Source organism: Nerophis lumbriciformis, linkage group LG03 (assembly GCF_033978685.3).
Source record: "Nerophis lumbriciformis linkage group LG03, RoL_Nlum_v2.1, whole genome shotgun sequence".
Classification (NCBI taxonomy): domain Eukaryota; kingdom Metazoa; phylum Chordata; class Actinopteri; order Syngnathiformes; family Syngnathidae; genus Nerophis; species Nerophis lumbriciformis.
The window spans coordinates 13867675-13888384 of NC_084550.2; the positions used below are offsets into that span (position 1 = coordinate 13867675).

The 20710-nt window shown below is 38.7% G+C and overlaps 1 protein-coding gene across 1 annotated transcript in view; it reads left to right on the forward strand.

Annotated features, from left to right (window-relative positions):
- Positions 1 to 1011: 1011 nt before the first annotated feature.
- klhl20 (kelch-like family member 20) overlaps positions 1012 to 20710 on the forward strand; it is a 28710-nt gene continuing 9011 nt past the window's right edge. Inside the window, exons 1-7 of the mRNA XM_061934030.1 lie at positions 1012 to 1139; positions 9634 to 9697; positions 12814 to 13071; positions 13139 to 13247; positions 19246 to 19452; positions 20348 to 20506; positions 20586 to 20680. Of these exons, the coding sequence (XP_061790014.1) occupies positions 9675 to 9697; positions 12814 to 13071; positions 13139 to 13247; positions 19246 to 19452; positions 20348 to 20506; positions 20586 to 20680 (851 nt within the window). The 5' untranslated portion in view covers positions 1012 to 1139; positions 9634 to 9674. The remainder of the gene's footprint in view (positions 1140 to 9633; positions 9698 to 12813; positions 13072 to 13138; positions 13248 to 19245; positions 19453 to 20347; positions 20507 to 20585; positions 20681 to 20710) is intronic.

Genomic DNA, 20710 nt, shown 5'->3' on the forward strand with positions numbered 1-20710 from the left:
TCCTTTCTTTAACAGGCAAAAGCTTTATAACCTCACTAATGCCTTGCATCGTCTATATTAGATATATAACAACGGGCGGGTGCGGGCGGATGCGGTTCGGATCAAATGTTAGATCGGGTGGATTGCGGATGGTTGACGACTTTCTGATGCGGTTGCGGATGAAATAATTGCCTATCCGCGCATCTCTACTGTATATATATATATATATATATATATATATATATATATATATATATATATATATATATATATATATATATATATATATGATAAGCGTAGGTAAGCACACCATCTCGATTTGATTCATGGATTGAGTATAATATGCGACCCCGAAGGGACAAGCGGTAGAAAATGGATGAATGGATGCTGTACAATTAGAATGGGAATTATTTTCTATATCTTCTAGTATAGAGAAGGGAGTGTGTGGTTTTTAATGTACTTATTATTTTGTTAAAATATATTGCGTATGTTTTTAAAAAGAGCAATATTAAAGGACAAGATATTGTATAATTTTGTGAAACTATTGCAAAAAAGACAAGTTAAAAAAAAATATCCCTCGCTGACACGCCATCCAGCATCCTTTACAGCTCTGTGCGTTTCTTTTTTCCTATTTATTAAATTCCACCCATTTACCTTAATTTACGGCTTAAATTGTTGATTTAACATTCATAATATCTCAATTGATTTCACCAAACATGCTCACGAATGTACCTCTGACGCTATCATCAAATTGAATCGCAAGATCGTCTTTTTGACCCTCTCAGCTGGCCGTTGAACACGGGCTTGTAAACCTGTAGGCTCCTAGGCTGCGGTCACATCCGGACTCACATTTTTGCGCCATTGTTTATAGATTATATATCATAATCCTAATCATACCTGTCAAGCAAGAACCTCTTCTTGATTCAGCACATTTTTTTTAAATCTAATTTTAAAATAATCACATTTTAGTTTCATACCTCTGGTCTAGGGACGTTCAATGATCTCACACTTTTATTTTGAAAGCTGTTATTCGGAAGCCGCTCGTCGCATTTGACATGCGCACTACACGTCAATGAAAATAAAGCTGCGGATTCAACCATTAACCTGACAACATTAATAATGGCCGTGTTTCGTGCGTGATGGAATGATGGAAATATAAGGTAAATACAATCTGAAATAAATTATTACGTTGTCTCTCGTGTAGGCACTTAGCATTCTCACTGAGATCAGATGTCATTTTGTCTTGGGTTTATGTCAAGGCAGTTCAAGTTAGCATGACATGTTTGTTATAAACTGTTGTTGTTAATGACATTACGCAGTGATCGTGCATATGTTCATGAACATTTTGTCATTTTACTAAACGCACTAAATTAGTCCTAAAACAATTTTCACTTGGTTTTGTCAGTATTGTTGACATTGCTGTGGGAGCATGTAGCTTGTTAGCATCTCTGTCACTCGGCTAGTCAACATGCATTTGTTTACAATGTTTCCGACTAGCAATACACTTTAATCATAACTTTTATTAGCCCATGATTTCCGTAAATTTACCACAATATGCGACGCAAATTGGCATTTGCTCGCTGAACTCCTTGCTGGGAGGTGTCTATTTGCTGGAACTACAGTCAACATGGCTTGACGTGACCTGTTGCCTCGAGCCAGGTTTAGGCCCCGTTTACACTAAGCCGGCTAAGGTTATCCAGGGTAAATCCCACCTAACCTTATCCTTGTCCACACACACACACACACACACAATGGTCATTTAAGAACCCGCACGTCAGCCGGCGCAACGCGACCTAGTACGCATGCGCGGAAAATGCGCATGTCATAGTCACCTCCAGTGTTGCTTTGTGTGCAAGTTCTTAAATTTAACCAGAGGTGGGTAGAGTAGCCAGAAATTGTACTCAAGTAAGAGTACTGTTACTTTAGAGATTTATTACTCAAGTAAAAGTAAGGAGTAGTCACCCAAATATTTACTTGAGTAAAAGTAAAAAGTATGTTGTGAAAAAACTACTCAAGTACTGAGTAACTGATGAGTAACATACACACACATATCATATATATATATATATATACACACACACACACATATATATATATATATATATATATATATATACACACACATATATATATACAGTATATAATTTATATTTATTTATTTTGCCGTTTTTGTTTACATGTTAAAGGTGTTTTAATGAATATACATGCATGTTTAACACATATAGATTCCTTTCTTTCATGAAGACAAGAATATAAGTTGGTGTATTACCTGATTCTGATGACTTGCATTGATTGTAATCAGACAGTAGTGCTGATAGCGTCCACGTTTTCAAATGGAGGAGAAAAAAAAGTTCCTCCTTTCTGTCTAATACCACATGAAAGTGGTTGGTTTTTGGCATCTTATTTGTCCAGCTTCCATATTCGTTTTTATACACTTTACAAGAAATACATTGGCGGCAAACTCCGTAGCTTGCTAGCTTGTTTGCGCTGGCTTTCGGAGACTCTTGTTTTGAAAGCGCAGGCGCGATGGAGCGGCACTTTTATTGTGAAGACAGGAACTGTGCAGTCAGTCTTTAGGCTTTTGACGGGATGTACGGTTGAAATAAAAAAGGGTCTTTTTTCCTTCACACTTTTGATTGATTGATTGAAACTTTTATTAGTAGATTGCACAGTACAGTATATATTCCATACAATTGACCATTAAATGGTAACACCCCAATAAGTTTTTCAACTTGTTTAAGTCAGGTCATGTGACCGCCTGGCTCTGTTTGATTGGTCCAACGTCACCAGTGACTGCATCTGATTGGTGGAACGGAGTGAACGTCACCAGTGACTGAATTTGTTGAAACGCAGGCACTATGACAGACCAAAACAAACAAAGCGTGAATTAACAGATCGATAAAAATTAGTAGCGAGTAGCGAGCTGAATGTAGATAAAACTAGCGGAGTAAAAGTAGCGTTTCTTCTCTATAAATATACTCAAGTAAAAGTATGTTGCATTAAAACTACTCTTGAAGTACAATTTATCCCAAAAGTTACTCAAGTAGATGTAACGGAGTAAATGTAGTGCGTTACTACCCACCTCTGAATTTAACTTATCTGAACAATATCCAGTGTTGTGGTATTTCAATTAACTGGAATCCAGTGTGCTGTGGGGCCCTATTGTAGTGAATCACGCCTGAGCCATCATAAACTAATCAAATCTTTATTAGACAAGAAAGTACACAATGTGACAAAGAACATTTGACAACAATCAATCTAGGGATTTAGATATCTGGTCAGGACACTCCTCATTCTTTGCCTTCACCTTCATTGTCCATTTGTTTTTGGTGACTTTATATACTCTGGACCAAGACGTTGAGTCCGCGACGTAAATGGCGGACAATAACTGATACAGTCTGCTTTGCCAGTCCAAAAGCATTCGCCAATTTACGTAGTTAGTCTTCCCTCGACGGCCAGGTAATACAAAGCACACGCTACCTTTTTTTTTATCACATCCATGGTAGCCCGCATTCTCGTTTACTCTCCTTCGACAAAAATGGACAAAGTTTTTCGGTAACTGACCTGGATATTGGAAAGTTCTCTTGCCGTCTGAGAAGTGTTGTATCCGAAATAGCTGCAATCGCTTTCTCATCTGTGATTTCCACAAAGTGTCTGTACAGACGGATGGAGAAACACGGGCATGTCTGGATGACTCGCCTCTATATTTCCAGTGGTTAGCTCCGAGTTACGAAACCGCGTTATCATGAAGCTGGCCGGCGCGTTCTTTCTGACGTCACTTCCTGTGTGGGGCGCGGCCTTTCTGGCATCACTTCCTCTCCGATCTCAGTTTGTAAACGATCAATGAGTCCATACAAACCTAAGAGCCAGAGATTCAAGAAATACACGGCGCACTTACCCGTGTAAAAATTTGTCTGAGGAGGGAAACTTTAAACGCTGGTTTAGTGTGGCTGAAACGGGGCTTAGGCTAAATAATTATTCGTTTAAGGCAGGGGTCGGCAACCCGCGGCTCTTTAGCGCCGCCCTAGTGGCTCTCTAGAGCTTTTTCAAAAATGAATGAAAAATGGAAAAAGATGAGGGGAAAAAATATATTTTTTGTTTTAATATGTTTTCTGTAGGAGGACAAACATGACACAAACCTCCCTAATTGTTATAAAGCACACTGTTTGTATTAAACATGCGTCACTGATTTCGAGTATTTGGCGAGCGCCGTTTTGTCCTACTAATTATGGCGGTCCTTGAACTCACCGTAGTTTGTTTACATGTATAACTTTCTCCGACTTTCTAGGACGTGTTTTATGCCACTTCTTTTTCTGTCTCATTTTGTCTACCAAACTTTTAAGGTTGTGCATGAATGCACAAAGGTGAGTTTTGTTGATGTTATTGACTTGTGTGGAGTGCTAATCAGACATATTTGGTCACTGCATGACTGCAAGCTAATCGATGCTAACATGCTATTTAGGCTAGCTATATGTACATATTGCATCATTATGCCTCGTTTGTAGGTATATTTGAGGTAATTTAGTTTCTTTTAAGTCCTTAATTCAATTTATATCTCATGACACACTATCTCTATGTAATATGGCTTTTAATTTTTTGCGGCTCCAGACAGATTTGTTTTTGTATTTTTGGTCCAATATGGCTCTTTCAACATTTTGGGTTGCCGACCCCTGGTTTAAGGGGTTATACGGCTTAGTGTAGACATAGCCTTAGTCTAAACTAGGAGGTGTCTATTTGCTGGAACTAAAGTCAACATGGCAACACATGACTTGCATCGTCTGTCACAGTGTAAAAGACAGTATCTATCCATCTACCTATCCATCCTGATGCTTTTCAATTTTTAGAGACAATTATAATAGGCAGAAAAACACAGTGTAGCAATATCAACTAAATATTTCACAAAATAAAAGCTCAAGCTTCCACCTACGAGTCATTTGTTTTCTGCCCTCCAAAGTCTGCCTTTGTCCAGCTACTTATTCCCTGAATTTGTAAACATTAACAAAAGACAAAAAAAAATTGAATTCGTGAAAATAGAATATAGATCTAACCACTAATATAGTTCATATTGCTGAGTTGCCTTGGATACCAGAACAAATGTTCTTAATATTGCAGCAAAACCAGCAATAATTCAGAATAGGGCAGCACGGTGGTAGAAGGGTTAGTGCGTCTGCCTCACAATACGAAGGTCCTGAGTAGTCGTGAGTTCAATCCCGGCCTCGGGATCTTTCTGTGTGGAGTTTGCATGTCCTCCCCGTGACTGCGTGGGTTCCCTCCGGGTACTCCGGCTTCCTCCCACCTCCAAAGACATGCACCTGGGGATAGGTTGATTGGCAACACTAAATTGGCCCTAGTGTGTGAATGTGAGTGTGAATGCTGTCTGTCTATCTGTGTTGGCCCTGTGATGAGGTGGCGACTTGTCCAGGGTGTACGCCGCCTTCCGCCCAATTGTAGCTGAGATAGGCTCCAGCGCCCCCCGCGACCCCGAAGGGAATAAGCGGTAGAAAATGGATGGATGGAATTCAGAATAGGGCTGCAACGATTAATTCGATTACAAAAAAGCTTCGTATTACACTACATTGCGTTGATTAATCGTTTAATGAATGTTACTAATAAAAGTCTATCAAATTTGGACCCCATAAAAGAAGGGGTAAATAGAGGGCAACATAAATGTTAAATAGAAGGTAAAATAAGGCAAATAACTGTTCAAATAAGGTAAATAGAAGGTAAAACATGGTAAACAGAAGGTTATGGCAAGCAGAACAATCTTAGTTGATTCAAACTATTTTCCCTAAAATACACTTTGAGGTTATAACGTGTGTTTAATCCGAATGTTTATCGATGATTCGGTTAGCACAATAATCGATAGCTGCAGCCCTAAGTGTTGTTGTTGCCGCTCGCGCTACACACGTGACGCTACTCTGCAGTTTGACTCCCACCTTGCTTACTTCCGTGACGGCCTTATTAAAGTTTTGTTGTCAATCAGAAAAATCAAGCAGCTAGAACGCGGCACAATAGGATAAGTGTGGAGTAGAGTTGTATGGTATACCGGTACTAGTATAGTATCGCTAAGAATGATGTTTGATAAGAAATTATCGAGTTCGAGCCTATTATCGAATCCTCTTATCGAACCGATTCCTTATCGATTCTCTTATCGAGTCCAGATAGGTTGTTGTATATGGAAAAAAAACACAATATTTGGTTTAACAAAAGCTCACTTTTATTATATAAGAAAAATATTTAATCTAATAAATAAATAAATATTGACTGTTACCCCCCTAAAAAAATAAAATAAAATAAAATAAATAAATATTGACTGTTGTTACCCAAAGTATATTAAGTGGGATTGTTCAGAAAAACAAATATATACAGTAACACAAAAACAGCCTGTCTCTGTGATCACGATAGGTGTATAAATAATAATATAGTGTTAAATAAAATCAGTCCCTTGGGCACAAAACTGAAAATAATACAGCTCTCCAAAAAGTGCAATTCTGCTGCTATTTGACATAACTGTTTGTTATGATGCTTTGACATTTTTGCACTTTATTTCTTTATTGAAAGAAAATTCTATGAAGAGAAAAGTTGTTTGCAAATGTGGTTACAATGCTAAAAAATTAAAAGTTAAAGCTAAAAAAAGAAATACACTTTATTGAGTTAACATTATTTCTTTATAGGGGGAAAGATGTTATGAGCTAGGGAATATAACAACTACACTACCCAGCATGCAACGGGAGTGACGAGCATGCGCAGTAGCCCCGAAAAGTGTTGTTGCATGTCGTCACCCGGCAGCTAAGAATGAGGTTATGAGCACGCTGTGAAAGTAAACGTCAAGAACTCAGCCAACACGCCTCGTCTGCATTATTTATAATTAGACAGACAACACATATACAGTGTGATTTTGTTTTGTTTACAAGGAAAGAAAAACAAAAGTTAAAAAAGGGAGATCATGTCATATATGTTGTGTATAAATGTATGTGCTGCGGTTGCTTTAAGAACGTTGCGACAGCTGCCGTAAAGGAGGTGCGTTGCTAGCCTGGTTGCTATGTTTCCGAGTGGTTGTAAAAGTGTTCGTCATGTGTTTGTACCCTGCTCAAATCTCTCAGTAAAGTTATTCATTGGATTGTACCTTTTGTTTTGAACTTTATTACACCTTGGAGCGCTTTTTCCGGTCCATTTTTTTCCTGCTTTCGCTAGCTGCGCCTAATGACTGAGCTATGTGTCGTCATTTCTTGTGATGTCACACGGAGCATTTCTGGTCGGGACGGGATTCGTTCCGAGGGATTCGAATAAAGAACCAGCTCCTTTTCTTAATTATATTGGTCTCGATAACGGGTACCGGTTCTCAAAAAGGGATTCGAGTCCGAGGACTCGGTTCTTTTCTTATCGAACAACCGGGAAAACCGGTTTCGAGTATCATCCCTAAGTATCGCTATACTAATGAATCAAAAACGGTACTATACTCTTTTTGAAAAGTACCAGTTCGGTCTATCTGTGTTGGCCTTGCGATGAGATAGTGATTTGTCCAGGGTGTACCCCGCCTATCGCCCGAATGCAGCTGAGATAGGCTCCAGCACCCCCGCGACTCTGAAAGGGACAAACGGTAAAAAATGGATGGATGGATGGGTGGGTTCTAGGGCTGCAACAACTAATCGATTAAAATCGATTATAAAAATATTTGGCGATTAATTTAGTCATCGATTCGTTGGATCGATGCTATGCGCATGCGCAGAGGCTACTTTTTATTTTTATTTATTTATTTATTTTTTAATTTTTTTAATTTATTTGTATAAACCTTTATTTATAAACTGCAACATTTACAAACAGCTGAGAAACAATAATCAAAATAAGTATGGTGCCAGTATGCTGTTTTTTTCCCAATAAAATACTGGAAAGGATAGACATGTTTTGTCTCTTTTATCCGATTATTAATCGAAGTAATAATCGACAGATTAATCGATTACCAAATTAGTTGTTAGTTGCAGCCCTAGTGGGTTCTCAATTTTATTTTTTTATTTTTTAACGGGAATGACAGCACGCCGTCACGTCATGACATTGCTGTGTTTACGAGCAGAGGAGCGTGTTCGGCAACGCACAATCATTGAGTACTTACAAGCAGACACAGTGTGTAGACAGAAAAGGGAGGACGGATGCATTTTGGCCTAAAAACCGACGATAAAGGTGAAGTTATAACACTGAAACGCCCTCAGGAAGAGGTGCTTTAAGACATGGCTCACTAGCTAGCGGCTAACATCCATCCGCAGTCGGCAGAGTTTTAGCTACTTCTAAATCACTTACCCTCGCCTCCATGGCGACAAATAAAGTGAGCTTCTTACAAGTATCATCCCTGCAGGATGAGGAATAGCTAAACATGCTTCACTACACACCGTAGGAGGATACCATAGCTCACCGGCGTCACCGCTAACAAAAGATATCGCCATGGGTGATTCTACACCTGACAGCCAGTGTAATGATACCAAACACAAGCGCATATCTAGTCGATACTACTATTATTATATCTATATATATATAAAATCTTTTTTCCTTTTTAAAAACATTCATAATATGTTTATTAACTCAGTAAATATGTCCCTGGACACATGAGGACTTAAATTATGAGCAATGTATGATCCTGTGACTACTTGGTATTGGATCGATACCTAAATTTGTGGTATCATCCAAAACTAATGTAAAGTATCCAAACAACGTAAGAATAAGTGATTATAACATTTCAACAGAAGTGTAAATAGAACATGTTCAAATGTAAAATAAGCAGATATTAACAGTAAATAAAGAAGTAGATTAATAATTTTTTTTTTTTTACAGCTTGTCCGTTATAATTTTGACAAAATAACAGAATGATAAATGACACTATATGTTACTGCATACGTCAGCAGACTAATTAGGAGCCTTTGTTTGCTTACTTACTACTAAAAGTCAAGTTGTCTAGTATGTTCACTATTTAATTTAAGGACAAATTTGCTCTTCGATTGCAATAATAAACATATGTTTAATGTACCGTAAGATAAAAAAAAAAAAAAAAAAGCCAATAATGCAATTTTTTGTGGTCCCCTTTATTTAGAAAAGTATCGAAATACATTTTGGTACCGGTCCCAAAATATTGGTATCAGGATAACCCTAGTGTGGAGAGTGTTTTGCGTTTTTTGCATTGCAGAGGATTTATATGGATGTCATTTTGAAATATGTGTTGTTTGGACATTTTTTTTCTAACATTAGAGATGCCTCATTAAACCCGTGACGTCTCGCAGGCGGGCCATAGTTTGGACACCCCTGCAGTAGAGCATAAAACATATACTTGCTCATCATCACAAAATAAATATTTGTTAAATGATTTCACCTTTCTCTTTCTAAGATCACTTCATGGAGGGAAGTCAGTGTTATGGCGTTTATGATTGGTTCAAAAATGCCGCACCATGTTTCCGTACTGTTCTGTGTACATAAATGTGTCATGTTTGGCTATGAATATACTGTCGTCCTGTTGGTCTATCAGTTTTTAAAAGTCTTTTTGTAAAACAAAATCTAATCCTTGACACATTTTGACATTGCGTCTGCGAGACGGTTCAGTTTTTCGTATGCAGCTTTTCTTTGTCAAACTTGTAGTAGTGATATATTTTCTTTTTTTTTTTGTCTTTGTAGACCAAATTCCAGGTGTGGTACCAAACACTCTTCTACATTGCATGGACCCAAAACTGATGCGCAGGTAGGTATGACTTGAACGTTACTTTAAGATGCATCCCTCAATAGCTCTTTGTGGCGTAACATACCGTATTTTTCGGACTATAAGTCGCAGTTTTTTTCATAGTTTGGCCGGGCTCCAGTCCGACTTATATATGTTTTTTTCCTTCTTTATTATGCATTTTCGGCAGGAGCGACTTATATCCGGAAAAATACGGTAATCCACTCCATTAGGGATTGGAACGGTTTATGAAAAATATCAGAACCGTTCAGTTAATATTACGCGTCGCCCTGGGCGATGAATGAAAAAGAAGTCAATTAATTGCTTTTGTTTTCTTTGTCTCTCGCTTCAAAGAGGGAGAACAAGGTCTCACTCTGTGCGTTATTTAACAGTAGAATTAACGGAGCGCAGTCAGCCTTCTTTTCGGTCACCCACAATCTTTGTCTCGGCCAGTGGAGAGCGACTGGTGGGTGAGACGTTCCGCAAAGAAACAAAAATTAGGGAGTAAAAAGAATATGATTACAAAGACTAATGTCTCGGATGGGCAATATGAGCTCATCAACACAGACAAACAAGCGAAAACTTTACCTCGTTTTTCCAACTGGGAAAAAAATGCACTTAAAGATAATCAATATTTATTTCTTACTTAAATTAGTTCATTTTATTTTTTAGTTTATTTATTTCGGATAACTAAACGTTATTTACCTTCCAATTACCGTACAATGGTAAACAATTCTACAATAATGAGAAATAATAGTTATATTATTACGTATTATGATTACATTATAAATATTGTATAGTTTTTTATTATTTTTTCAGTTTAAAAGCATGATGTGGACAAAAGCTCTGAGTCTGTCTGCTGAAAACCAAATATTTTTATAGTAAATTATTGCATGTTGTGAGACAAGAATATGTTGAATGACAGTCTAAAAATAAAATCACTTTTTATTTACACAGTTGTATGGATTTATATCTATAAACTATAAAAATCGCAATAAGCTTTTTTCTTAAAATTCAGTTAACCTGACACTGTTCGATGTGTGTGTGTTGGTTGTATGGGTCTTGTTTTTCTCTTTTTATTTGTGTTAATGATAGAGGTGGGGGAAAAAAGATTTATTCTTCGATGCATCCTGATTAGAATGTGGAAGATTCTAAATCGATGGACAAATGTCCAAATATCGATTATTTACGTATGTTAAATAAAGTTTAAAATGCTAAATTAATGCTAATGTTCTCTAAACGGTAGTTCTAGATTTGGTTCTAACTAATCAGGGAAGAACCATTAGCTAACATTCTTTTAACTTTATGTCTGCTGGATTAGCACAGGCGCACATAGAGAAGGAGAGGACGAGACAGGCTAGCCGCGGCGCTAAACTAGCTTGAATGTGAAGTAGTGAAACAAGAAAAAAATAAATGCTTTGTACATTTCAACAAGGCTAACAGGAGCAGAGTAACCGGCTAAAAAGAGGAAATGAGCAAGTAAAGTATTTCCCGGACTATAGAGCGCATCGCTAAATTTTAGATGAAAAAAATATTTTTCTATATGCTGTATTAGCCACAGATACTGTATATATGTTGTGAAATTAGTTATTTACACAGAAATATTTTGTAAATGTTTATTTACATACCTTAATTGTTTCCAAACGGTGTCTGTAACACGGCAGTAAAACGGCCGATCAAACAAAACAGAAGTCATCATCATGGACCCACTAGCTGCGCAAGCTACCTCTCCAATCATCTTAACAGACTCAATAGCTCCACCAAGGAGTTTGTGAAACTGAAACAATACAAAAATAATGACAAAAGACACTCTTAAATGTGTTAGCATATTAGCTCATGCTAACGGCGTTAGCTTCATTACATTACAATAGCACATACAAATATGCATGAAAACACTCCTAGAGACATCACACATGGGACGGTTTAGTAAGTAAGAAGTGTTTTAGTTATATTGTAAAATATAGAACATTGCTTTGAGTGATGAATGAAGAATCCATACCAGTAGAAACGCTGTGGATGACTTTACTTATGGTCCAAGGCATTAAAACAGGAAGTACATTTTCAACTCCTGCAGTGAGCGAACTCGTCCAAAAGATGGCGCCATAGCACCAACAACAACACACCATGTCAGTGTCTCTGCTTGGGTTTAATGAAAAGTATTGAACACAAAACATTATCTCCGTTAGCAAAGAAAAATCCATCGTTTTATAAGCCACAGGGTTTAAAATTTAGGAAATAGTAGCGGCTTCTAGTCCGGAATTTACGGTAGATTAATAAATCAGGAGAGACCGCGAGGGTAGCACAAAAAAGTGATCCTTATTCATCTTAATTCTAAATACATTTTAAAAATTGTTTGAAAAAAAAAATGAAAAAAAAATCTAAGAATCTATTTTTCTAAATATGTTTTCTGGTCGTCTCCATGCAGCAGAATACGTTTTTGTAACCTTTACTTGTTTTGAAAAAGATTCAATCAATCAATCATCAATCAATCTTTATTTATATAGCCCTAAATCACAAGTGTCTCAAAGGGCTGCACAAGCCACAACGACATCCTCGGTACAAAGCCCACATAAGGGCAAGGAAAAACTCACCCCAGTGGGACGTCGATGTGAATGACTATGAGAAACCTTGGAGAGGACCGCATATGTGGGTAACCCCCCCCTCTAGGGGAGACCGAAAGCAATGGATGTCGAGTGGGTCTGACATAATATTGTGAGAGTCCAGTCCATAGTGGATCCAACATAATAGTAAGAGTTCAGTTCATAGTGGGGCCAGCAGGACACCATCCCGAGCGGAGACGGGTCAGCAGCGCAGAGATGTTCCCAGCCGATGCACAGGCGAGCGGTCCACCCCGGGTCCCGACTCTGGACAGCCAGCACTTCATCCATTGCCACCGGATTCATTACAATTATTATACCAAATAATACATTGCGAGAATCGTATTGAAAGGAGAATCGAATCGTCTTTCAGGAATCGGAATCGGATCGAATCGTTAGGTGCCCAAAGATTCACACCCCTAGTGCCCGCTGGCCCGCAACAGGAGTAATCCGTATCGGAATGGGCAGCATAACATCCCTAGCATCGGAGTATCGGTTCTTCTGATAACAAGTGATGACCAAGCATGTCTCTTTTTGTTCAAGGGCCACCAGCGCACGCCAAGACGCCACTGGAATGGACATCACCAGCCGCTGCACTCTGGGGGACCCGAACAAGCTCCCCGAAGGGGTACCCCAGCCGGCGCGCATGCCGTACATCTCCGACAAGCACCCGCGGCAGACCCTGGAAGTGATCAACCTGCTGAGGAAGCACCGGGAGCTATGTGATGTGGTGCTGGTGGTGGGGGCCAAGAAAATCTACGCCCATCGCGTCATCCTTTCCGCCTGCAGCCCGTACTTCAGGTATAGACAGGACCTTAAATAGGTGGAGTCGAATTTGTATCGCTTAGGTTTTCCCGCTGCTTTTCAGGGCGATGTTTACTGGGGAGCTTGCAGAAAGCCGGCAGACAGAAGTGGTTATTCGGGACATCGATGAAAGAGCAATGGAACTGTTGATTGACTTTGCCTACACTTCACAGGTAACACTTTCCTCCGAAATAGTACTTTAGGAAAGTAATGGAATACTTTGGTTTTCTCATTGAAATTACATCCATCCATCCATCCATCCATCCATCCATCCATTCATTTTCTACCGCTTATTCCCTTTGGGGTCGCGGGGGGCGCTGGAGCCTATCTCAGCTACAATCGGGCGGAAGGCGGGGTACACCCTGGACAAGTCGCCACCTCATCGCAGGGCCAACACAGATAGACAGACAACATTCACACTCACATCCACACACTAGGGCCAATTTAGTGTTGCCAATCAACTTATCCCCAGGTGCATGTCTTTGGAGGTGGGAGGAAGCCGGAGTACCCGGAGGGAACCCACGCAGTCACGGGGAGAACATGCAAACTCCACACAGAAAGATCCCGAGCCCGGGATTGAACCCAAGACTACTCAGGACCTTCGTATTGTGAGGCAGATGCACTAACCCCTCTGCCACCGTGAAGCCCTTGAAATTACATATTACCGTATTTTCCGAACCACAAGGCGCACCGGATTATAAGGCGTACTGCTGATGAATGGTCTATGTTCGATCTTTTTTCATATATAAGGCGCACCTGATAATTAGAGCGCATTATATTATTTATTTATTTTTATAAATGGAAAACACTTTCTTGTGGTCTACATAACATGTAATGGTGGTTCTTTGGTCAAAGTGATGCATAGATTATGTTTTACAGATAATCTTCTAGCCGCTTTCTGACAGATGTGCCGTTTTGTGGGCGGCCTTATTTACGTGGCTCACCTTTGGCAGCGTCTTTTCTCCGTCATCTTTGTTGTAGCGGTGTGGCATGCAAGGACGGGGGTGGAAGAAGTGTCAAAAGATGGAACTAGCTGTTTTAATGACATTCAGACTTTACTTAAATCAATAACGGAGCAGCATCTCCTCATCCGTGGCTCACGAGTGCAACAACAACGTGCAAGGAAATGTGTCCCGTGGAAAAAACGTCCGTCCAGAACTCTCTAATAACTAAAGTTCCTTGAGTGAATAATATAAACTCAATATACCGGTATGTTTTAGCGCTTTCATGGCGAGTTTACTGACAGATACAGAATAGATCTTTATTGTCATTGTACATTGTACAACAAAATTGCAAGCAAACCCAAGTAAGAACTTTACACTACTTTATATTAGAAATGTCAACAGCGGAGAACGAATGTCCCATAACAAGAAGTTAGAGGAAAAAGAAGGAGCTTATTTTCAGGACTTATGCAGATCCCAAATACAGATCAGCAGGTACCAGAAGGTAAGAAAAGTTGCTTTTGCATAATTTTGCGAAACAAAACGGCAGATAATGTCTTACCTTATACACACACCATAATAATACTCGTATGTTGAACCACAGTACCATCCATCAAGCGGTGCGGCTTCATAGCTTACCAAAGTCATACTAAAACATTTTGATAGATATAACATATAAAATGTTGGTGTTGTTTACTTGAGTCATATTGCAGTCTACACGTATCTCTTATGTGTGACTGCCATCTACTGGTCACACTTATCATTTCACCATGTACCAAATAAAATAGCTTCGAGGTCGGTAAGCACAACCAAAATGATTCCGTTCATAAGGCACACTATCCATGAATGAATGCAAAACTAAGCGTTTTTAAATATTAATTTTCGCGTCAAAATATCACTTCCGTGTTTTTTTATAAAAAAATACGACCTAAACAAAATGTGCTGAATGCTCGCCTCAGCTGTTGGTACTTGGTGTCCGTCTTGCCTAAACGCCGCACTGGGTTGCAGGACGGGGAGACGATCAAGAGCAGCAGAACCAGCTCGCTAGTTAGCTAACCATCGAGCTAGCTTACTTGTTGTCGCTCACCATATTCAGATGATTACAATCCGAACACCATTAGTTCCGAACCAGTTGTTGTTCGAGAGCACAGGTTGTTAACCTTTTTGGCCTCGGGGCCCTACTTTTCCACTACAGAGGGGCCCGGGACCTACTCAAATATTAATGAATCTTACTCTTGATTTCAATAGTATTTATTAATTGCATCTAACCTACTTGCAGTTTAACAGGATAAACCTTGTAAAATGATATGAAAGCATGTGTTAATCACAAAGATTATTATCAAGGCTTAGGTCAGGCTGAGTACAAACATAAATACTAAGCAAATATACTGCAAAAGAAGGGACTAAAAACTGATACACCTACATACAATTATGCAGTTCTAAAAAGAACGTTAAATACGAATAATAATAATAAATAAATAATACATATTTGTCTTAAATAAATTGTCAATAAAATTGACAATTTAGTCATAATTTTGGCGCTTGACTAAACGTCTCTCTGACTTCAGATCCAGACTTCTTCTGTTTCTTTGATATTGTCATTACTGCCAAAATATATTAACGTTGTGAAATTAGTTATTTACACAGAAATATTTTGTAAATGTTTATTTACATACCCTTATTGTTTCCAAACGGTGTCTGTAACACGGCAGTAAATCGGCTGATCAAACAAAACAGAAGTCATTGTCATGGACCCACTAGCTGCGGATGCTCGCTCTCCAATCAGCTAAACAGACTCAATAACTCCACGGTGACGTTTTGGTGAAGTTACTAAAGAATTTGTGAACCTAACCCTAAAACAATACAAAAAGAATGCCATTGTAAGTTGATAATACTAACACATACATTCTTAAACGTGTTAGCATATTAGCTAATGCTAACAATGCTAGCTTGATTACATTACAATAAGGCTGAAACGACGGTTACGTAAATACGTCGACGCCGTTTTTGTGCGTCGACGCGTCGCATATTTACGTCACACTACCGTCATGGTGGAGCGCAAAGCAGATGATGCGAGCGGTGCGAGCGAGGGGAAAAAAAGCACGCCAAAAGTCGTCAAAAGTGTGGGAGTATTTCAATAAACGGCCTAATGTTGTAGCGGCGAACAGCTGTCTCGTCAGCTGACGCGTGAGCTCGCAACCGTGGCTGCTTAGCAACCAGCCAAACCCCACTTAATAAAATTATATTTTATCTTAGAGCACATCCGCATCCCTATTCACCTAGGCAACCCCAGGAAATGTATATAATTCGGCATTATTTCGGCCAGTCGGCTTATATGATCAGAGCCGATCAGTTTACGTTCACGCGCAGGTATAACGCGGCGGGCTCCCGTCTCATCTGCTGGTGCGCGAGCCCAGTAATTAGACAGCTGTGTCAAATCAAGGAGTACAAAAGACGCCAGCGCAGAGTGGAGAAAGGTTTAGTTCATTACAGATAACGCAGAGTTGTGCCAAAAATGTACCAAAACCAAAAGCTGAACGGACAGCCGGTAAGATTACACTTTATTTCTCTTTGTGGGTGTGGCGCACCTGTTGCGCTGGTGAGATGGGGGGGTGCGGGGGAGTTGTGTGCATGTAGCGTGCTTAGTCTGGAGGCTAAATACACACGGTGTTTTGTGTAACTGTTGTTTAGTAAGGAAGTGTTGATATTCTTTGCTTAGTTTGATAAATTTTGGAGTAGTTTGCTTCATCAGGAGGGTGAAGTCGCTCAACTTAAAGTGTTGAATTTAACTGTGTTGGATCATTGGCTGCTGGTGAGGGCATAGAAAAAGGGGCATTTTTCTACCAGTAGACAGCGTTTAAGATTGAGTGTTTCACTGCTAAATTAATAATATATTTATATTGAATATGGATTTTAAATATGTATCTAAATAGGTGATTAATTGGTTAGGTATTTATGTATTTGCATATTGGGTTTTCTGCTGCATTTATCTATTGTGTTTCTGGGTTTAAATGTATTTTATATGGATCTTGGTGCATTTATGTTGAGACAATTTATTTAAAATCTGTTTTAACTTAAAGGGAAAAGATGTGTCCATTTTCTTACACTTGTTTAATGGTTAAGAGTTTGATAGCCTAATTAATAATTGTAAATTATGGGATTGATAATTGATGGATTTTTTACAGCATGTTAATCTTGTGGTGTTTTGTCCTTAAAGGTTTTTCACCTACTAAAGAAGCTAAAGGCTACTAAAGGCTACTAAAGGCTACTAAAGACAGCTAATGACAACTAAAGAAACTAAAGAAACTAAAGTCTACTAAAATCTACTAAAGTCTACTAACACTGCTAAAAAGACTAAAGAAGAAAAAAGAAGCTGTTTCTTCGTTGGAAAAACTGTTGCAAACTAAAGGAAAATAAAAGGAAAAAGTAACTACGGTCTGGTCTTTTGAGTGAAATCCAGAAGCCACATTCAGCATTGGTACATCCCTTCAAGTGTGGGATAAGCACAGCGAAAAAAAGCAAAACACTTAACAGTTGTTGTATGCACACTGTCGAGCGGAAATGGCCTATCATAGCAGCACAACGGCTATGAACGAACATTTGAAAAGAAAACACCCGACAGCGTTCTTGCCATCACCATCAACTAGTCAATCGTCTGCGTGAGTATACGTTGTCATCATTACACAAAAACATGAATGTGTCATTTGTATCTGCGTTGTAAATTCATAAACTAAAACACCGTTTCGCTCTGAGAGGCGCGTTTGGCGTGCCTGTTCAGTGTTTACAAAGACGCGCTCCTCTTTAACGCTAACGTTAATTAGTTGTGCAAATACCTTTTACAACATTAACGGTTACATATACTATGTACAAACGAACAAATTACTTTCACTTTAATCATACTATCATTGTAGTGTTATTAAGCAAAATAAGCAATACTTTTACTTTTGTTGAAATGTTTACACTGTTACAGAATATTTCGTTTTGCACTTTTTTGTATTGGATGTTTATCTTTATTTTTGCACATTTTAAAGCAAAATAAGCAATACTTTTACTTTTGAAATGCTTATACTATTGCAGAATATTAAGATTTGCACTGGATGTTTACTTTTATATTTGCACATTAAAAAGCAAATAAGCTACTTTTAATTTTGTTAAATGTTAAAAGTTTTAAATGTTTAAATTGTTACAGAATATTTTGTCATGTTGTTGTCAATGTTGACTGAGTGGCCATACTTTTTTTTTTTGTAAATAAAAGTCATGCCTTTTGAAAAAACTGGCCTAAATGTATTTTTTCATCTTCATTTTAAATAAAAAAAAAAAAATCAGTAAAAGGAAAAATAATCTATAGATTAATCGAAAAAAATAATCTATAGATTAACCGATTAATCGAAAAAATAATCTATAGATTAATCGATAGAAAAATAATCGTTAGCTGCAGCCTTACATTACAATAGCACTTACAAATATGCATGAAAACACCCCTACAGACATCACAGGTGGGAAGGTTTAGCAAGTAAGAATTGTTTTAGTTATATTGTAAAACTTACAAATGGAGTGATGAATGAATTAATCCATATAAGTAGTAACGCTAAGGACGGCTAAAAGACTGAACAGACACTTAGAAAAAATCACGACTTTTTGACACTTAGAAAAAATCACGACTTTGTGACACTTAGAAAAAAATCAAAAATGTTTTCCCTCCAACTGCTGGTGCCCTAAATAAGTGACAGAAAAAAATCAAACTTTGTGACACCCCCAAAAGGCTTTCAATTCCCCGGGAACACCTGCTCGACTCCTCTGCCTCACCAAAATACACCAAACTGTCTAAAAAAGGCCCCCAAAAGGCCTCCAATTCCCCGGGAACACCTGCTCGACTCCTCTGCCTCACCAAAATATGCAATGGTTTAAAAAGTTGCCCCCAAAAGGCTTCCAATTGTGCCGCTAATTGGAAGCACACTTCAGCACTTGCAGTCCAAAAGATAGCGCCATAGCACAAACAATAAAACACCCTCCTATTGTTTTTGCTTGTTTTTTTAAAATAAAATTAATTGTATTATAGATGCCAGCAAAAAAAAATCCATAAATTAGCCGCACTGTTTTATATGCTGCAGGGTTCAAAGTGTAGGGAAAAATCTACTCCTGAATTTACAGTAATTCATCTTGTTCTAAAGTATAAATATTATAGTGCCAGATATATTGTAGTTTAGATGACTTCTACTGTCTCTTGTAGGTGACTGTCGAGGAGGGCAACGTTCAGACTCTGCTGCCCGCAGCCTGTTTGCTCCAGCTCGCTGAGATCCAAGAGGCATGCTGCGAGTTCCTCAAGAGGCAGCTGGATCCTTCTAACTGTCTGGGCATCAGGGCCTTTGCTGATACGCACTCCTGTCGTGAGCTGCTGCGCATCGCGGACAAGTTCACCCAACACAACTTTCAGGAGGTATCAGTGTAAAACCAAAACATTGCATACTCACAAACCACAAAACCTATGTACGCGAGAGAATTTTCAGATCTATAAAAGTCTGCTGCATGCACATGTATGTATGTATATGGATATGTGTGTGTGTGTGTGTGTGTGTATATATATATATATATATATATGTATATGTGTGTGTGTGTGTGTGTATATGTATATATGTATGTATATATATGTATATATGTATGTGTGTATATATATATGTGTGTGTGTGTGTGTGTGTGTGTGTGTGTGTGTGTGTGTGTGTGTGTGTGTGTGTGTGTGTGTGTGTGTGTGTGTGTGTGTGTGTGTGTGTGTGTGTGTGTGTGTGTGTGTGTGTGTGTGTGTGTGTGTGTGTGTGTGTGTGTGTATATATGTAAATAAAAGTCTATATGTATGTATGACATTTAGTTACTTTACATGCTTTCGCTCCCGGCCAAATTTTTTAGCCCAATGCGGCCCAAAGTCAAAAAATTTGGACACCCCTGATCTAAAGAGATACCTTGATGATGATGATGATCAAAAGGTGAAGTAAACGTTGGACAGCAGTGACATTCCTTCTAAAACTGAAGAAAATATGGTCAGGGAGGCTGCCTACAGCACAACTAACGGAATTTATGTCAAGTACTCCCAGTATCTGACCTAATCTCGATATGTCTGGATTGTAGGCTAACTCTTTTGTACAAAAACAGACAGTTAAAAAAAAAAAAAAACAGAAGAAGTAATGTACCCTGAACTAATGTGGAGAAATAAGTCCAACGGTAAACATTTTAGTTGCAATAGAAAAAAGGTTTGTTGTAAAAATCTCTGTGCATTTACAAACAACCAGTTTAATATTTTGAAGTGTGCTTGTAAGTGATTTTTTTGTCTTTTTTGTCAGGTCATGGAAAGTGAAGAATTCATGTTGTTGCCAGCCAACCAGTTGATTGACATCATTTCTAGCGATGAACTCAATGTGAGGAGTGAGGAGCAGGTTTTTAATGCCGTCATGGCCTGGGTGAAATACAGCATCCAGGAACGCAGACCACAACTACCCCAGGTTTGGAGCTGGATGGAAAGCAATGGCAGCTCTCGGTATGCACCAGCGTTGAGAAAACTAACAATGTTTTTCATTGTAGGTTCTCCAACATGTCAGACTACCACTACTCAGCCCCAAGTTTCTGGTGGGCACTGTGGGGTCAGACCCTTTGATCAAGAGTGACGAGGAGTGCAGGTAATACAAACCCTGTCAGGGAGAACACAC